Source organism: Xenopus laevis, chromosome 5L (genome assembly GCF_017654675.1).
Source record: "Xenopus laevis strain J_2021 chromosome 5L, Xenopus_laevis_v10.1, whole genome shotgun sequence".
Lineage (NCBI taxonomy): Eukaryota > Metazoa > Chordata > Amphibia > Anura > Pipidae > Xenopus > Xenopus laevis.
The window spans coordinates 27,921,542-27,941,757 of record NC_054379.1 but is presented as its reverse complement, the minus strand read 5'-3'; the positions used below and the strand labels follow the sequence as shown (position 1 = coordinate 27,941,757).

Genomic DNA, 20,216 nt, shown 5'->3' with positions numbered 1-20,216 from the left:
AACAAAGCCAATTCTGCTTAGAAAAAACTCAAGTTAATGTCATAAACATTCTAAAGGAGGATTTAATCTATACTAGGTTCATGTTATACTCTATACTATTTTGCATGAATACATAAATAATTTGGCAACAACCTAGAGGTTTTTGTCAATGATATTTAGGGATGCACCGAACCCTGCTTTTCAGGTTTTGGCTGAATCCTCAAATCCTAGGGAATTTGGTTGAATACCAAATGGTATTAGAGCCATTGTACCTGGCAGAAATTCCCGGCACAGGTGGAAACACCTGATACACGCACAAACCATGCACACGATTTGCCTCTCATGTGAAGCACACAAATTTTTTCAATATAGGTGGAAATATATATTTTTTTCGACAATAGAAAGTGGAAATGGGTTTTCACAATAGCTGATTCAGGCATAACACACTATAATGGGAATAATTCAATTACACATAATACATTATGTAAGATGCTGAGGGTTTTATCCATACTTCCCCCTCAAGAGTTCAGTCCAGCACTGGACTTGCTTTGTTTGAGTTGGGTGCTTGTCCTCATCTATTTTTTAGGCACACCGTAAAAGTAACTATGAGTTTCTAAGTGACTGGGGGTGTCAGGCATTCACCAGAGAGGATCATGAAGTGAAGAGTCTTTTTACTCCACTTGTTGGAAGGGGTAGATGGCACTGAAAAGCATGAGAGTGAAAGCTTTGGTAGTAAGAGATCTACAAGGAAGACCTACCTAGTATGAGGCTAGATCCTGCTAGGAATGAGAGTCAGGCTGGTAGTTAGCAGTAAAATCAGAAGTTCTATTTAGGAGAACAGGAGAGTTAATACACTTGGGGGTCTATTTATCATTCTGTAGCAACCAATAAGATCTTTGCTTTTGTTTTCTTACGGTTGAGATCTAGTTGCTGATTGGTTGCTCTGGGCAACATCACTCGCAATGCTTCTCTTAACTCCACTTTTTACTCAGCATGATAAATAGGCCCCTAGGTAGACTGTCACCTGCCAGCATAGGCTTAGATATATAACGCTTCCAAGAGGAGTACCACTGGTAGGGCCTTGTACTCTTGGTACTGGACACATGTTAGTGAGTACAACCTATTACTGTACATAGTATCCTGTCTGTGTCCATAATCATGTATCAGGGGATGTAAATATATTGCATACAAAGAAGGGAATGAGTTATATAACATCCTGAAATAACATCTAATAGCCTGTTGTGAAATTCCAGCCAATAAACAGGTAACTATTTTTAAGAACCACTGGCACCCAAGTGGCTTAATCCAATCCTACAGAAAAGGCCCAACTCTTGGGAGAGTCCTGTGTAATGTATTCTCTGCCGGAACTTACAGTGACCTATAACTGTATGGAGAGGGAAAAAGCACTGTTTTAATAAAAAACATAATTTCTTAAAAATAATCTCGTATTAGACCATATCCGATAAAGCAGAAAAGTAGATCCGGTATAGTGTTTCTGTAGTACTGGCACCCATAGGTGAAAGTGTTATCCTTGTGAGTCGACATAATTTAAGAAGAAAGGGGTCAATGGACTGAAAATTTTACACTAAAATATTTACTGTATATTGCTTAAAGTGGACCCGTCACCCAAAAAAATTATTCAAAATCCTATTTTATCACATTAGTCAAGCAAAATGAACTTTAAATACACTATATAAATTATTTGAATCTGGTTTCCTTCAGTCTGGGAATTCATAATTATAACAAGCAGGCAGGAGCCATTTTGTGGACACTGTTATTAAGACAAGTCTTGTATCATCTCAGAATCTTGTTTGTGCACCAGAATAGGGGACCTGATGTCCATCCCCATGTCCTGGCTACACAATTAAACGGTGAAGAGAACGGGAGAATGTGGGGAGAGCAGTGACATCTAGAAAGTGCTGAATGGAAAGTGAAAGCAGTTGTCTGCCCCGCCTCTATGCCTAGGCATAGAGGCGGGGCAGACAATATTTGATTGACAGCTGAGATTTTTAAATGAGCTTACAACAGCTATGAATGCTTTAATAAAAAAATGAAATTGGATTTCATGTTTAATTTGAAAAGGACTTTTATTATACAGATTTTTGTGTCTGGGTGACGGGTCCACTTTAAATATTAATTGTTACATACTTTGGAAGGCTTTTCTGATTGAAAAAGTCTACATGCATTTGCATATTTGCTTTCCTACCTTATCACGGTTCTTCTTTAAAAATTCCTTGACAGTGGTCAGAGCTACATTAGCTGCCGGCTCGTTTGGGTAGCCTAAATGAACAGCAAAAAAAACAAACAACATAAATAATGCATTCAGAACTTGTAAATGAAAAATAATGCATTTTCATATGTTACGGTCTAAATAGATTCCAAGCGATTTGCTGATACAGCGAAATGTAGCATGCATAATGTAATTATTTTACTTGAGCTAGATATTTACTCTTTCAGCGAAGATTTTTGTCCTACTTTAGCCATCACAATAAACACATCCTGAATGATATAAACGACACAAAAGAAAAGCTTTTTATACCTCATTTATCTATATAGGTCACTTTGCAGGGTTTGGAAGCAAGAATGAAATCAAACGACAGATGATGAATGCAGTTTGTTCATTATTTACTGCCAGGTTAAAACAGGATTTTAGTTTGTTGGTAATCAGGTACAAACTGTCATATCAATTCCTGATCAATCGAGTGGCATTATTCATTGTTTTAATGACATAATGGCCTTGTAAAGGCAACCGTTTTGAATTCTCTGTCTCCATTTGAGCCCAAATAAGATGATTGCCTGCATTGTTTTTCCATTGAGCTACAAATCATTTAATCTACTGAGACAGAGTTTCTGAATAATCAGAAAGAGGTACTAATCTTTTATAATTACAGAAACATAAAGGGACAATGCACCATTATTAACTTTCAGGAGCACTTCCACTGTATAATTAGTTTGTTTTTGTCTTAATTCTTTCTAAATGTTCTATATCTTTTATGGAAAGCTATGTTACAGATACTGTCCCAAGCAATTTAGGCTGTTGTGATATCTTGCATTTAACTCCTTTTATCCCACTGCTGAAGAAAGCCACCCACTGGTTTACATACTGAGGTGTTGTCACAGTGAGATCTTTTAATTAGTCTTAATGACTTTCCTACTCAACAAACAAACAAAAAGGTTCTGTTTTTGATATCATTGGAATCCATTTAGTGCCTCCATAAAACAATAATTTCTGCACAATACATTAGTATGAGAATACTGCTGGAAAAGGGTAGCTTAAAATATTGAAAACACTTTTCCTTGAACCCTATTTCTTATACTGCCATCAGAAAGTCCAAACTTGCGATTAGCAATGGGCGAATTTCTCCAGTTTCACCCAAAAATTTGCGACTTTCCTGAGAAATTCGGGAAACTGTGAAAAATTTGCAAAAATTTACGCATGCTGGCGTTAAAGTCAATGGGCATCGGAATAGTGTTGATACACAATGCTTTTGACGAGCGTCCACAATTTTTTGTTGCCGGTTTATTTTGGCGTGAGTTTCGAAAATGTATTTGACGGCGGTGAAACAAGGAAATTCACCGCAAATTGGAGCCTGGCAAATTTATTTGCCCATCACTAGTTAGAAGGTGAAATATAGAAATGTGAATAGTTAACACACTTTTAGAATGTCCAGCAGGTGCCAGCAACCCCTAAGGTTGATTCTGATTGGGATTTCCCTAAGACCAGTGGTCCTCAACCAGGAGCTCACGAGCAACCCTTGGACGTTGCTCTCAGTGGCCTCAAAGCTGGTGCTTATTTTTAAATTTCAGGCTTGGGGGTAAATTTTGGTTGCAGAAAAAACAGGCGTACTGCCAAACAGACCCTCCTTTATGCTGGTAATTCACATAGAAGCTGCCAAATAGCCAATCACAGCCCTTATTACATTTTTCATGCTTGCATTGCTCCCCAACTCCTTTTACATCTGAATGTTGCTCACAGGTAAAAAATGTTGGGGACTCCTGCCTTTAGACTTGGAATAGGCCCAGGTGGTGAAGCCACCCTTGGTTAATGCTAACTAGGGTTTAGTGAGATGTTTTAATAGCTCACCTCAGATGTGAGAGGCAGCTAGGTTAGATAAGCAAGGGCAGCCTGTGGCCCTAGCAAGGAGTTAGTGCATAGGGTAGGACCCTGGAGGCAAATGTGCATAAGTTAGGAAAAACCTATGGAAACTGCAGTAAGGTATTTGGGAGAATTATGTGCACTATAGTGCTGGACCTGACACAAAATCAAGAAGAACATTAATGAACAGGTCACCCCTAATGGTTGCCGAGACTCTGCTAGTGTATTTCCAGACTACCATTGGAGAGTTGCTACAAGACTTCTTACATGAAGTGTGCCAATACGTTGCACCTTGTTAGCCTTCTACGGGAAAAAGGTCTGCCTAACTGTCTAGTCTAGAAACAGAAGTTCAGCCAGGAGATATCCAGTTACACGCTTGCAGTTTTACATGCTATTCTTGGAAGACACTAAACATTGTTGTTTTACCTAAAACTGCGCAGAGAGTCTAGACAATGCAGTGTCAGTTGCTGGTGGTGAGGTTGTTATTACAAACTGAGGGGATAAATATTCATGAAGGTGGAAAAAAATCCTACTTCATACATTTTTTTGTACGTGGTTAATATTTTTATTCAGTTTCCTTTATATAAATCAATGGCTCTGGAAGTGTCAACTCAAGTATACACATAAAGTTGTCATTTAAACTTTAAGAACTGTATTAAAAATGGCAAAGCCAGCATTTATGTCTCAATACACTGCAAGCATGCCTCCTTTCTGTCAGTTGTCACTCTACACCAGTAGTTCCTAAACTCTAGGACTGATCCTTCTTAGTGGGGCCTCGAACAGTGGCAGGTTGGACTCAAGTTGATGGCCATTTTGTTGGATGTGTTTTTGGAATTCATATTTGTTGTCCTAAAATATTTTTGAATATCCAACTATGGTTCAGTCGCTGGTACACCAATGATTTACTATATCTATAATCTCCTTAAGAGAGTACCTGGTCAAAGCTTTTTCTTTTGAGTAGTCTTTCACTGCACAGTGCAAAGGCTGTTACATAGATAAACATAATAATTTCCCTCTTAGAAGAAGGAATCAAATTGCAAACTATTACATAAAACAAAGTTAAAGATGGCCACAGTGTTCAGGGTCGGACTGGGCCAGCGGGACAACGGGTAAAAACCCGGGCCAGACACTCTCCCTGTCACCTCTGCCCTAAACCTACTCCTCTTGGTTGCGAAAGGTGCAAACGAGCGCGTGCGCAATTTGTTTGGCAAGTGCACGGGCAGGGGCCCCAGAGTAGGCTACACAATATGGGCAGGGGGGTGAAGGGGGGCCCAAGACAGCAGCCCGGTGGGCCCAGTCCTGGGAGTGTTTCCCTTAAAAAATGCTATTCTCAGAGCAGTGGGTGACATTTTCAAATATTTATTACGTGGTACACAATTTTTGTTGTGCGCTGGTATCATAATCTGTGTGCATGTATACGAATGCACAGCTCAGAAGGAACACTAAGGGGCCCATGTACTAACAATCAAATTTCCATTTTTTGGAGATTTTTTAAGTGTGAAAACCATGAAAAACACTAATACAAAACTTTGCCAGTAAAATTTGTCAAGGTTCTCTAGAACAATCCATTGGAGCTGTGCTGATCCTATTGGACTGCTCTAAATCAATTCGGATTTTTAGAGTTCTGATTTTTCGGTATTTGTATTTTTTAGCTCATTATTTTCCATTCAAACTTTTTTTATTAAATTGAATGATATCAAATTCACTAACCTCCATAAATTCGCCAGCGACAGCTTCGCTCACATCACAACACTTCGCCAGGCGTAGATTCACAGGACAACGCTAATTCACTAAAATCCAAAGTTGTGTCCATGGCACCGAACTCTGGCAAAGTTGCACTAGCGTTACTGCGCCAAGCGAAGCGAAGTTGCGTTAGCGTTAATTTGCATACGGCGGGAAGTTAAAGTTGACTGGACGTATATGTTGCAGCAAATACATTACACTACACAAGCCCAGGGAAACCTTAATAAAATGAAATAAAGTTGTTATATTGTCCTACACATGTGCCAAGTGTATAGTTTATGTGCTTTATGGTAGGAAATTTATGGGGGAGCCCGGGTACCCAAAAAAAAATTTACGGACTTTTGCAGCCTATCACCCTGAAAAACTAAAAGTCACCAGCGTTTTTTGGGACTTAGAAAAATTTTCAACTAAAAATTGAAGAAGCCCTATATATTCCATTGCACTTCGCCTAGTCTGAGCTGGCAAGTCTGGCGGAACAGTTAACATTCAGTAAAATGCAGATCTTAGTGAATTTGCAAAGTAACGCTCTTTCGCCAGATCGAAACTTCGCCTGCCATAAGAGTGCGAAGTAGCTCTAGAGTCTATCTCCTTCGCTAGCGAAGTTACGCCATTAGTAAATCAGCAAAGTACCGAAATGGCGTCACACTGGCGAATTTTCGCTAACGCAAGTCACTTCACCCTTTAGTAAATTTGCCCCTTAGAGTTTGAGTTTAGTTGTAGTTTAAAAACCTCTAAATTCCGACCTTTTAATGAATAGGCCTCCAAATGGCTCCTCATTTAATGATGGGCAATTTACAAATAACAGTATAGTTTTAGGCCTTCAAGAATGCCCTGCAAAAGGAAAAATTAACAGCAAAAAGGATAGTTCCAAACAAATTAAAAACTAGAATCTCTGAATTGCTCAAACTGATGCCAGCAGTGAAATACCATCTGTGACCTGGGTTATTAAAAATGATTTTAATATTCAAGGTAGCGATAGATATTAAATAACTAGGGACTTACCATAAATAATTCATAAAAATGATCACCTATGGTGCAGTAGAGATGCAGAGGGGGAACACACCTCTGCTAAATTACAGCACATGTTTTATGTATTAAATGGAGAGCAGAAAGACACTTAAAAGTATTATTGCAAGCGCGGCATAATATCCATTAACAGCTGTCAAATTGATATTAACAAAACACATGCAAACAAATAGCAAGGATAAATCAAGACTATGTCACCAGATGACTGTCAAGCTCACACATCCATATTTCTGTGTATGACCAATAAAAGTTGCAATGAACATAGAGGGACGCTAGTTGCATTCAGTGTGATGATATTATTACTGACTGAAATAGGTCATCTTCTTATTACCAGATTTTAGAACACCTTGAAGCACATTAAAATAATAATAGGGGAATCAGTTATCCAAACAAAGCTGGACAAAGATTCATTATAAGGCATATCTACAACCTGCAGTCTCCAGCTGGATGGATTCAGGTTTTAAATAAGACCCCTTGTAGTCCTTTGCAACATTTCTCTTAAAGATACATTAGCTACGTGTGCTAAAGCAAGGCTCCGAGGGTATTAGATATGCCTTTATTTAACAGGTAACATAGCTCGTTACTTAGTTAAGTTATGTTGAAATAAAGAGCAAGTCCATCAAGTCCAACCCCTCCAAAATGAAACCCATGGTCCATACATACACATACTCACACGGACCCCTCCATACACTCCCATAAACTATATTTACCAAAATCTATAGTACTTGTAGATTTTAGTATCAGAATAGCCTTTGATATTATGTCTGTCCAAAAAATCATCCAAGCCATTCTTATAGTCATTAACTGAATCAGCATCACAACATCACCCGGCAGTGCATTCCACAACCTCACTGTCCTGACTGTGAAGAACCACCTACGTTGCTTCAAATGAAAGTTCTTTTCCTCTAGTCTGAAGGAGTGATCTCTGGTACGGTGATCCACTTTATGGGTAAAAAGGTCCCCTGCTATTTGTCTATAATGTTCTCTAATGTACTTGTAAAGTTTAATCATGTCCCCTCACAAGCATCTTTTATCCAGGGAAAACAACCCCAACCTTGACAGTCTACCCTCATAATTTAAATCTTCCATCCCTCTAACCACTTTAGTTGCACATCTGTGCGCTCTCCAGCTCATTTATAAGGAATAACCACTGCAAGGATTCCAGTGGTAGACCTCCCATATCTTGTCAATAGTGATTGGTGAATTTTTTCGCCAGGCGCAAATTCGTGGAGAACTTCCGGTAAATTTGCTGGTAAATTCATGGCGAAGCAAAAGGGGACAAATTCGCCCATTATCACTTGTCAACACACACATAGTGGATTAAAGGAGAACTAAATCCCCATTGTGTAAAGTCCCCATTGGCCCCCCTCAGCTGGCCCCCTTCCCTACCTCCCCCTCCACAGTCTTACCCCTGAATACTTTCCCCTCTAGAAATAGAGGCACATGCAGAGTGAGTGCAGCGGAGCTCATGGGCGCCATCTTCTTCTCTTCGGTAATCTTTGTGAATTTGCGTATTGACGCATGTGCAGTTGGAGAAATCTTCTGCTTCGCGACAACTGCGCATGTGCCGAAAGAGACGGAAATTGCCGAAGGGGAGAAAGAAGTAACAAAGATTACCGAAGAGAAAAAGATGGCACCCGTGAGCTCCGCTGCGCTCATTCTGCATGTGCGGTCACTATTTCTAGAGGGGAAAGAATTCAGGGGCAAGGGGGGAAGGGGGGAGGCAGGGAGGGGGGCCAACGGGTTTAGTTCTCCTTTAACTAAATATACATGTGTAAACATGGAAAGTTGAAACTAGTATAAGACACAATAAACTAGAATATGGACCAGAAGAGGAGCAAAGAAAGGTAGTGGCAAGGGTTAGGAGAAAGTTACATGAATAGCACAACAGGCAACACATTATGAAGATGAAGGGGGAAATATATCTAGATTGTCTTGTAGACCAATAACCTCTGGAGAGCCTAAGGTTGAGAGTTACAACATAAAAATGTAGAACATTTTTCATTCTGCTTGCTCCTTTGTGAATGCAACAAAAAGTAAAATGAACCAGTGTGCCGCCTTCACTTTATAAACAGTCAAATTAAGAAGTAGTTCATTTGAAAGGTAGCACATTTAGATTTATAAAATGTCTATGCTGAAGAAAATTAAGTATTGCTTAACCTAATTTTCTTTATTGGATTTTTTTTCTTATTAAGGAATACATGAATCTGAAATTGTTCCATGTTGAAAAAAAAAAATCCAATCAAAGTAATTGCACGGAATTGATTTATTTCGTTTTAAGCTTTTTATACAGAAGCCTCACTAAAAGTTAACATGCCTTTGCAACTTTAAATGAACGGTAACATCAAAAAATGAAAGTGTAAAGTAATACAAATATAATGCAGTGTTGTCCTGCTCTGGTAAAACTGATGTGTTTGCTTCAGAAACACTACTATTGTTTATATAAATAAGCTGCTGTGTAGCAATGGGGGCAGCCATTCAAAGGAGAAAAGGCTCAGGTTACACAGCAGATAAGCTCTGTAGAACATAATGGTGTTATCTGTTATCCAATATTTAACCTGTGCCATATAGACTTTTTTCAATTTCTTCTATTGCTACACAGCAGCTTGTTTATATGAACCATAAGTGGAAAGCTGACAATAAGATGTTATAACATAGACACTCCTTAGCAAAAAGTTACAATCAAATAGTACTGTAAGTCGCATTTATCTGCTGTATTGCAGGAACCTCCACGACCTGCTCGAGAAACAAAGACATTTGTAAATCTGTCTCCATTAAAAAGTACAATTTGTAGAAGTTAAAGTCTAGAAGATTAAAAGACCATGTATTCAGACGGGAGTGAGGGAGGTTTCAAAGTATTTCCATTATGATAGGAGATAGAGGGGAGAGTAAAGGTGGCACAAGAACTAGCCTACCATTAATGCCTAGTTTCTGCATAAATATGTTCCTCATTTTTATATTATATTAACCGGAATACGGGCTCTATCAGCCCGCACATTTGGTTGTGGATAACATTTTTACCGAACAGGTGCCATTTAAGACAGGTTGTTCTGCAAATAGCAGCAGCCTAAATGAATGACAAAAGTACATTTCAATATATGTTAAACACTAAACTTGGAAAGTGAAATCTGTGTGTGAATGTGGGTGTCACGATCGCCGCCTGGAGCAGGTCCTGGAGCTCCGGGCGGCGCGTCCTCCCCTGCCGGCGTCGCTCCCAAAATGGCGGCGCCCATGGCCGCCACATGGGTAGCGACCCCGGCGCAATGACGTCAGCGCGCCGACGTCGGCGCAAGGACGCCAATGACGTCACAATGGCGCCAAATTCAAAATAAAAACGCTATCTAGACGCCAGAATGGCGCCCAAGTATAGGAAACATTCCCTAAGTGTATCCTGGGTTTCCTGTGAGCTTATATTGCTAATCTTGTTCCTGATTACTTATCTTGACCCCTGCCTGGACTTTGGACTTTGCTGTTATCTGCCTGCCCCTGAACTCTTGCCTGGATTCTGACTACTCTTTGGATTAACCCTTTGGACACCGCAACCTTGCTCCCTCAAGAGGGCTTACTCCTCGATCCTGACTACCTCCCTGGAGGGATCTCCCGGCTCCCTGACAGTTGGGGGGGGCAACACCAGACGCAGACGTGTCCCTTATCGAAGGTATAAAGGATGCTCCTCTGATGCAGTTGGATGTGTGAAAGCACTGCTGTCCATTCTACTTCCAATCTTAGCAAGTTGAGGGGGTACTTTAAGGGGCATATTTATTAAGCTGTATAAAAACGGCACAATAATACACCACACATTGCCAGGCTTTGCTGTGTAAAAAACAGTGTAAAATATTGTGTCATTTTTTTATTTAAGGAAGCACACTAGCATGGGAGATTAAAATTTGCTGGTGATGTTTGAACAGTCATCTACACGTTAGAAAACAAAAGCAAATATCTGATCACCGGTTGTGTTTGTGCCCAATGTTAAATATGCCCCATGTGTCTCCCTCCAATGGACTGGTAGAGTATTGGCTAGTTGCAGGACTTGAAATGTCTCCTTAAACTGGCAAAGCAGGAGTTATAAGCAACTCACAGTTCAGAAGGAACCATTTCTCAATGTAGCTTTCTTCTGTTCAAGAAGGATATTAGGCCGAAGTCCAGGATCACACTGGTTGCTGGGACTTTGCAAGGCAGAAACCCTCCAAGGAGGAGTTGTGTTTAATGCTGTTGCAGCTAATAAAAATTACACTGAAATTTGTCATTTCAAGCACTTGGTGATATACGAGCTTGATTCTTAGGTCTAAGTGTATCGACGCTGGTCTCTGTGGGAACCCTGAAGCTACTGCATTAATCACCATGTTTCTTCATCATGTTTCTTGCACAAAACCTTAAACGTCAAAAAAATAAAGTCTGGGTGTCATAGGTTACTAAACTGGGACAAGTATTGTGCTGACATACAGTTACCAACAAAAAAGGGGAGATTTTAAATATATATTACTCTATTAGGACTAATCCTAAGAAATTTGGGAGGACAAATATAAAGGTGTGTAATGAAAGGTAAATACAGTAAATATATACTTTACCTACAAATACTGACTAATCTACACGTTTCCATTTTTATCCTTAAAGGAGAAGGAAAGGCTAAAATTAAGTAAGCTTAATCAGAAAGGTCTATATAAATACACCAGAGTCCTCTGTCAAAAGAAACACTGAATGTCTTTCCTTCTATTGTGTACACATGGGATTCTGTATCAGACTTCTGTTTTCAGCTTAAACCTCCAAGGCATGGACCTGAGCATGCTCAGTTTGCACCTCTCCCTCTCTCTCCTCCCCTTCCTGCTGTAATCTGAGCTCAGAGCTATGAGCGAGCAGAAAGAGGCTCAGGCAGGAAGTGATGTCACACCAAACTAATATGGCAGCTGCTATCCTAAACAAATAGAGAGAGCTTCTAGAGCTGTTTATTCAGATATGGTAAAGCATTCTACAGAATAAATATAGCATTCCAACTTGTACTATTATGGCTAATCTACTGCCAATAAACTGCCTCTGTAATTTTCCTTCTCCTTTAAGTAGGAAGTAGCACCACTAACTAATCAGTATGTTTATGTAGATGTGTTTATTTTTATTCCAGACTAACACATAAAATTAGGCCATTATTTTACAATACTCTAGACTTGCTACTAAAGTCAATGGGACAAACTCAGGTGCCTGGTTGTTAATCGAGTTTTGTGTGAACACTTCTTATTACACAAGACTTTACACTTGCCTACACATTAGCATAAAATAATTACACAGCCAGGGGTTTTACACAGAATGCTATAAAAAAAAAATTGAAAAAAATTGTAAATGTTTGATCTACATGTACTCCAGTGCTGTTTTTGACATGCCTTTATAAATATGCCCTTTTTCCTTCTCTTGTTTTATTTTTAAGCACACAAACATTTGGTAAATGGATATTGCAGTCAGTGTTGCATGTCGCAAGCACATACATATGAGAGAGGCAGAATTTGTAACGAAATGTTTGAATCTCCATTGGAATGAGACTACACGGCATGCTTGAAGAGGCAGTTATACAAAGATACCCAAGTCTCCTCCATATAATCCTGAAATGTGTTGTCTTGCAGCCAGAACACAAACGCAGCCACAGCAAATCTCTTCAATAAATTACTAGCAATCTTGCTCTTTGTGCATCGGGCCCATTTCCAGCTACTATTCCTGTACTTGGATATTCACCCAGCTTTATTTATGTCAAGCTCTAAAACAAGTAATTAAATCTCCACTTAGGAGAATCAAACAGAGTTATTGTGTTTAGAACAAAACTGGGTTTTTCTGCAATGAAATTAGGACTTTTTAAAATAATTCCCCCCAACAACAGAATGTGACTATATAGCACAGCCAGTGCACAGCTAAGTAATCCAAGAGCAAGCATTCCTGGGATAACAACAAACCGATATGTGGTGTACAAGAGAAATCCTATTTCTGGAATTGTAATCAATGTAAAACTGATTGGTATTCTATAGCACAGGTTAAAAACATCAAGTTGCCAATAGTGATAAGTGGGTCAAGAAAAACGCAACCTGCACCCGACCCTAACCCCCAAAACCTTAACCCGAACCAAACCCGCAAAATGTAACCATTGTAGGACCCTTTTCGCTCTGTATGCTACCAGTGATGGACAAATTTCTCCCGTTTCAGTTTGACAAAAAATTTGTGAATGTTCCCAAAATGCGAGATACGTCGAAAAATTTGTGTAAAAAAATCTAAGTTGACGCCTGCATTAAATTTTGGACGCGCATCCGCAAAGTCACTCACATCAATATTGACGCTGGCGTTAAAGTCAATGGGTGTCTGAATAGTGTTGAAGAGCAGAGATTTTGACGCGAGCGACTTTTTAGACGGACGTCCAAAATTTTTGACGCAGGTGAATTTGCGGAAATTTGCCGCAAATTTGTGACAGGCAAATTTAATTACCCATCACTACATGCTTCTTTTGTGTGTGCCACTGGTTACAAGACCAGGAGTCTTTGGGAGCAGAGGCACACCCAAAGGTTGGCCAAATTTCAACCCAAACCCGCCCAACTGGGTCCTCATGGGAAAAAAATTTAGTATGTTATAGAACGGCTAATTTTAAGCGACTTTTCAATAGGCCTTCATTTTTTATTTGTATATAGTTTTTTTTAATTATTTGCCACCTTCTGACTGCAGCTTTAAAATAGTCACTGACCCGATGTAAAAACAAATGCTCTGTTAGGCTACAAATGTATAGTTATTGCTACTTTTTATTGCTCACCTTTATATTTAGCTGTTGAAAAACAAGTGAAATAACAGAAAAACCATAAATAATGCAAATTGTCTCTCACAATATCATACTCTACATCATAGTAAAAGTTCATTCAAAGGTGAACCACCACTTTTAAGGGGTACCGGCACTTTAAAGGGGAGTTTCACATTAAGTTAACTTTAATGTTATAGAATTACTAATTCTAAGCAACTTTTCAGTTTGCCTTAATCGTTTCTTTTTTATAGTTTTTGAATTATTTGCATTTTTCTCTGTTTCCAGCTTTCAAATGGGGGTCACTGATTGAGTAAAGTCCATACAGAGTTGGTTTTGCATAGATAGGCATGGTAGCATTTGACTGGTCTGCACCGATCCTTTATGTCAACCTATTCTAGCACACGTGGTATGAATTGAAATGCTGACTACGAGTTAGCCCAGATCCTCGACACCAGTGCCCAGCCTCACTAATGTTCACATGGCTGAACAGAATAAAAATTCAAGCAACAACGTTCCAAAATATATTTTAAAGCCTTCCCAGAAGAGTAGTAGCAAAGGGAGTACCAACGTTATATTAATGCTCTTGATTGGGGAATATGATGTTAGACACATCCAAGACCTTAGCATTTATGCATCACTAGTGAATATTAGATAATCAATATTCTAAGTGCAGCATTGTTGTCCTGGAATACAACTGCCAGGATCATCAAGGGGGTTATTTATCAAGGTCCAAATATCCAAACCTCGAATAATTTGTAGTTTTCGGAGCAAAAAAAAACCTATCAATTTTTCCAATGGTCTAAAAACTCAGAATGCGAAACCCCGGCATCTAAAAGCTATCGAGGTCCTTATCGATATCCGATGATTTTGGGGTTTCTGCATGAAAAACTCCAAAAAAAATCTTAATTTTTTCTGAAAACTTTTTGAAGTTTTTGAGGAAAGCTCCGAAGTTGCCTGACCCTATTTTTTCTTCATAAATAAGGTCCATTCAGGAATTCGGAGTTGCTTGGAGTTGGATATTAGAAATACTGAAATAAATTTGGACCTAGATAAATAACCCACCGGTGTAACCTGGCATAATGCTTAAAGTAAATGTCTCTTGGGCCCAGGTTAGAAGCACAGCAGTTGCTTTTACACTGTTCTTAGATTTTGTAACACTTTAGATACTATTGAACTTTGGCCTTCTCTTCACAGTACAACAGTAATTTCACATTTCTGCAGGTAAAGGTATTTCAGGGCAATGCAGGAATATTTAAGCCCCAAATAGCGGAAACAAAAATTCTGCAATCAGGGACGCCCATCTTTAGAATAAGATGTAAATATGCAAGGCTTCAACGCAAGAAATGCCAAGTTTTAATCACCTTGGCTGTTATTGTGGCCTTTGCCTTAACCACAGTAATGTTATATATATATTGCTAAACTGTTTTTTGAGTTAAAACGAGAGATCAAAAAACTCTTCTGTCTGATATAATTGCAGCTGGACATAAACCAACTCAATTCTTCACACTGGGAAACTTTATGCAGCTCGATATGTCTGAAGCCTTATAAATGTTGTGTCTCAGTCACAATTTAATGGATTGTTCTTTTTTAATACATTTCTACAAGAAACTTTGTTCTCTTTTCAAAAAAGTTTGGTTTCTAGTATCTTCTTCTTCTTCTCTGATGAACAGACAGTACATAGTACATAGTGCTACAAACTGCTACGATTTGCCACCTGTAGTATTTGGGATTGTTTTGTGGCTTATGTCTCTTTCACACAGTAGCATGGTAAAATGTAATCATTTCTAATTATTCCTGATTTAGCTATATCAGCTACAGCTTTGCTTTCTTTCAGTTACCATGAGTCTTCCATGTACTTGGTCTGTGATCAAGTTCATACCTTCCTTTTCCCTTTCTTATGGCTTTCAGCTTTCTGTTTATTCTGCACTGTGTATGTAGCCCTGGTCTCCTTGTTCTTATCAGGTTGTGGCTTTGTCTGTGCGGTCTTGATTTTACCGTCCACTTTCTCCTTATTTTGGCTTACCATTTACTCTCCACTACTGGTGTAGAATAGATCCCTGGTGGCTATAGAGAACCAACAGGCTTACCCAGAGTGTAAACAAAACAGTCTAAGGCAGAATAAAGATTTACTACACCCTGCTATTTGCACAGTATCAGAATAGAAGTCATTCTATTTCTATGTGATCTGCCCTCTTTCCCTCTAAAGTGTATTTTACTGTTCCATAATCCCCCGTCCCATACACACTCATTTTGTTTGGCCATCATGGGCCAATGCAGTGACGTGCATTGTGATTCATTGAAGTGTTTGATCCATTGATCCTTCTCTTATTAAAGTGTCTTCCCCACACAACTCTTTTCTTGCCGTCTTTCTAATTATTTAGAATGATATTAGATCATTCCATACAATATATGCTTTAATGGGGTAATGTAATAAAAGTGCAAAGTTGTCTACTGGTCTAGCACCCCTTAGCAACCAATCAGAGGGTATCGCTTACAAATCAGCTCTTGGAAAACAAATAAATATTGGTTGCTGTGGGTTACTAGACCCAAGCAAATAACCTTAATTAAGTTTCAGTTGTAATCATCATCGTCATCATTTATTTATATAGCGCTGTCAAGATACGCAGTGCTTTACCATTACTGTAATGGTTTTGGTCCATTGCTAGGGCCTTAGGTCTTGGTCCATTGCTAGGGTCTTATACATCATCCTTTTTTTATGCTTTCTCAATATTCTTTTTCCCTTTATCTCTTTTTTTAAGAGTGCTGCACTGGATTGATCTTTGTTAATGTGATTTTGAGGAAAAATAAGGCTGTGCTTAGGAATAATTGTAGAGTCTGGAAAATAATTTTAAGCATTTTGCACACAATTATTGTTTTTGTATTATACACTCATTATGCACTTCCTATATGCTACACCTTGTTTTGCTTTTACCTCCCTGCTGCATAATGGCAGATGCTATCCCATTTATTAAAAGCTGTTCCTTGAGATGTTTAATGAGGTAGATGAGCTAATACGTTATAGTCTCATTTAAAGTGAAATACTTTGCACCTGTTTCGTATATTTATTTGATAGCGATGAGAAATATATGTTAAAAATAATAAGAACAGCACCCAGCTGAGATTCGTATTCATTAAATTTATCTTATGTAATTTATGTCTGCGTGGAATTATGTTATTAATGCACTTTATTGTTGTTTTTCTATTACATTTTATTCATTTAGAATATTTAGCACACCATAAGAAATAATATATATTATTATAGACATTAGAGATATGAAACAATTGGGCTCTCACTTCAATTCCATGAATAACATACACGGGAAGGCCGATTTATCAATTTTCAAATTTAAAAGCAAAAAATAAATTGTGATCATGAAAATTCAATGGCTAGCATATTTATAAAAAAATGCAAATTGGAAAAACAATTAAAATATTTTGACATTTTTTAAAATTCTCAAAAATGTTGAACATTCAACTCTTATTGAATTTCATTTTAATATTTAAGATTGTTTTTGATCAACTCGAGCACAGTTTCACCTACTGATGCAAAGGATCCCTGCTTTTGAACTAGGCTGTAGTTCCTGGGTTTCCTCGACATCCTGCGTCAATAGGAGCAGTGCACTAGAGTCGAAAGACTTGGGAGCACCAATACTCTCACGCTGAACTAATTAAATAATTCAGGCTTTCAGTGGAATTGTGTCTAATTTACAGCAGAGTTCAAGCACAAATGTGCTAATTTTGAATTATCGGTCAAAATTTGGAAAACTCAATTGTGTCAAATTTAAGTACAAAAGCAATTGTGTTACTTTGCATTAGCAAAAGATTTGTCAGATGCAACCTCCCCTTATATGCAACTGCAACAATGCAATCATGGGGAAAACATTGCATTATGGGGGGGAAAATGGTGATTGCACTTGAAATTGCACTTTGCTCACTGCACTTGCAGTTGTAATTGACCCCTACAATCTTGCATTTTAATTAGTCTGTAGTGATTGTTAGACTGGTATTGAAAGCAGTGTATTTACTCCTTATAATTAAAGCTCTGAAACCTATTTATTTACTTTCTGAAACATAGGGGCAGATTTATCAAGGGTCGAATTTCGAAGTGTAAAATACTTCGAAATTCGACCATCGAAATTAAAATACTTCGAATATCGAAGTCAAAGTATTTTTCACTGAATTTGGCCATCAAACAATCGTTTGATCGAACGATTTAATAGTTTGAATCGAACGATTCGAAAGATTTAGCATACTTCGATGTGTAAAGACTTAGAAAATGGTTGTAGAAGGTCCCCATAGGCTAACAAAGCACTTTGGCAGGTTTAATTTGGCGAAATATTGAAGTCGATGTTTTTTTAAAGTCAAAGTAAATTCAAAGTTGTAGTATCCTATTCGATGGACGAAGCATCCAAAAAATGACTTTGAATTTCAAATTTCTTTACTTCGAAAATTCCCTCGAATTCACTTCGACCCTTGATAAATCTGCCTCATAATGTTCTGCCTATGAGTCACCCAGCGTTCAGTATAAGATGGACCTAGATATGTGTCAAGAAGAATCACTTAATTTCCCTCACTTACAATAATGCCAATAAGAAAAAAAGTGCATGGAAATGTTTCCTTGGCAGTTGGCCCCTCTATAAATATGTACAGGTATGGGATCCATTATCAGGAAACCCAATATCCAGAAAGCTCTGAATTATGGAAAGACTGTCTCCCATAGACTCCATTTTATCCAAATAATTCAATTTTTTTAAAAAATGATTTCCTTGTACTTGATCCAAACTAAGATATAATTAATCCTTATTGGAAGCAAAATCAGCCTATTGGGTTTATTTAATGTTTAAATGATTTTTCTAGTAGACTTAAGGTATGGAGATCCAAATTATGGAAAGATCCATTAGCAGGAAAACCCAACATTCTGGATAACTTTGAATAAGCACCAATTGTTACCGTACCTTGTTATTACCATAGATATATTAAATCTAGAAGTTCACAGTGACCAGATAAATGAAGGACACATGAAAAATACAGAGAGGTGTGCCTCTTGGCCTTAAATAATCTCCCTGGGAATCCCAAATCAGGGAATGAGTAAAAAGATTAGGCTGGATGTTTACCACAGACTGCCATGTTATGTCTATGAATTCTGCTCATGGAATTCATGCAAATGTGTCCAAGAATTTTTAATATTGAAGATATTTACTATAAACACCAAACTTGTGGCACACATATACCAAGACGTACACATCTCCACAACATGGAATCCCTCCAGAGAGAGAGGAGGTCATCTGAGAAAGTACCAAGTCACCCATGCAATGTCTCCCCAATCCTCCTCAGATACAAGTCTATGGATATAATCTAAACAACGTGATCTGCCTGAATGACAAAAAAGAATCCTTGCCGTACACAAACACACCGTGTGAGTGGAATACACAAGTTTGGAATAATGACCTTTAAATTACAGTCTCATTAACTGAATATGGACGCTTTGTTTTTGCAAAAAAATTTGCATTTCCATTACAAACAAGCTTACAGTCCCTAAATATAAATGGGCCGTAAGATGCCAGTATGTAGACATATGCAAGAGTGTTGGGACTGATTTCATTATGTTTGGTCTTTATGTAAAACTATTCCTTTCAAAACCTTTATGAAAATGCTGCACAAATAAGTGAGCAGATGGATGGGAAAATAAATCTGGTTATTTGTGCTGAAATCAGAATTGTATTTTTATCACATGCTTAGCACTGAAATAGCGCCTCCTGGCCCCTTGTATTGTATGTTTCCCTGTTACCCCGAGATGCATGGCCAGTTTAATAGAGCCTGAAGCACAACAATGTTTAAAGGTTAAACTTTACCTAACTAGCATGTAGTCTTCAGCCATGAATGAATTTCTGCAATATTCCCATGAGATTTAGGAGATATATACCAGTTCAATATCATCTTATGGGCCTCAAACTAACCCCTTGATGGATATAAAATGCTAAACACGAAACTAAAATCATCTGCCCTAGAAAAGGGCTTTGCTTAATATTTGATGATTTTTGTTTTAAGTAACTTTGATGCTTACATTGATCTTAAAATATTTATAGCATGCATTATTTCTATGTAGAACAATTTTTGTAAATTAAAGGGTAACCCAAAGGGTACTGAAATTGAGTGGTTGTTAAATCTGTGGCAGGTATAGCCTACCTTATTTCTTCCTTATTATTGTTCACATTCTTGAGTTCCGCAACTTAATATTTTTCTGCATTCACATTGTGAGTCACTAGCAGATTTCACCCACTCTAATTGGCTGATTCCAGCCTGAGTCAGTACCTTACAATCTACTACTCACAAACAGTAGGGGGCACATGATTTACAAACTTCAATGTCAGGCTCACGTGTGTGTGGTTCTCCATTATGTTGGGTCCACCTCCCCCCCAAGTAAAAAAATGGTTATAGAAAAATGAAAACACCACAATTGCGCAAAAAGAAATGTTTTAGACCAGACACCGGATGATTAAATGTATTTAAATATTCCTGATGTGAGGCAGACTTAGGTTTACTTTCTCATAGGAACACTATCCAAGCTTACTTGAAAAATTGTGCTTAGAGGCATGACTTGATTTTTAGACA

General features: G+C 38.2%; 1 protein-coding gene across 2 annotated transcripts in view; it reads right to left on the bottom strand.

Annotated features, from left to right (window-relative positions):
- Positions 1-20,216, bottom strand: part of macrod2.S (MACRO domain containing 2 S homeolog) — a 1,492,323-nt gene that overhangs the window by 229,161 nt on the left and 1,242,946 nt on the right. For both annotated transcript variants that reach the window (XM_018261753.2, NM_001089698.1), the window contains 1 exon segment: positions 2,186-2,259. In XM_018261753.2, coding sequence (XP_018117242.1) covers positions 2,186-2,259 — 74 coding nt within the window.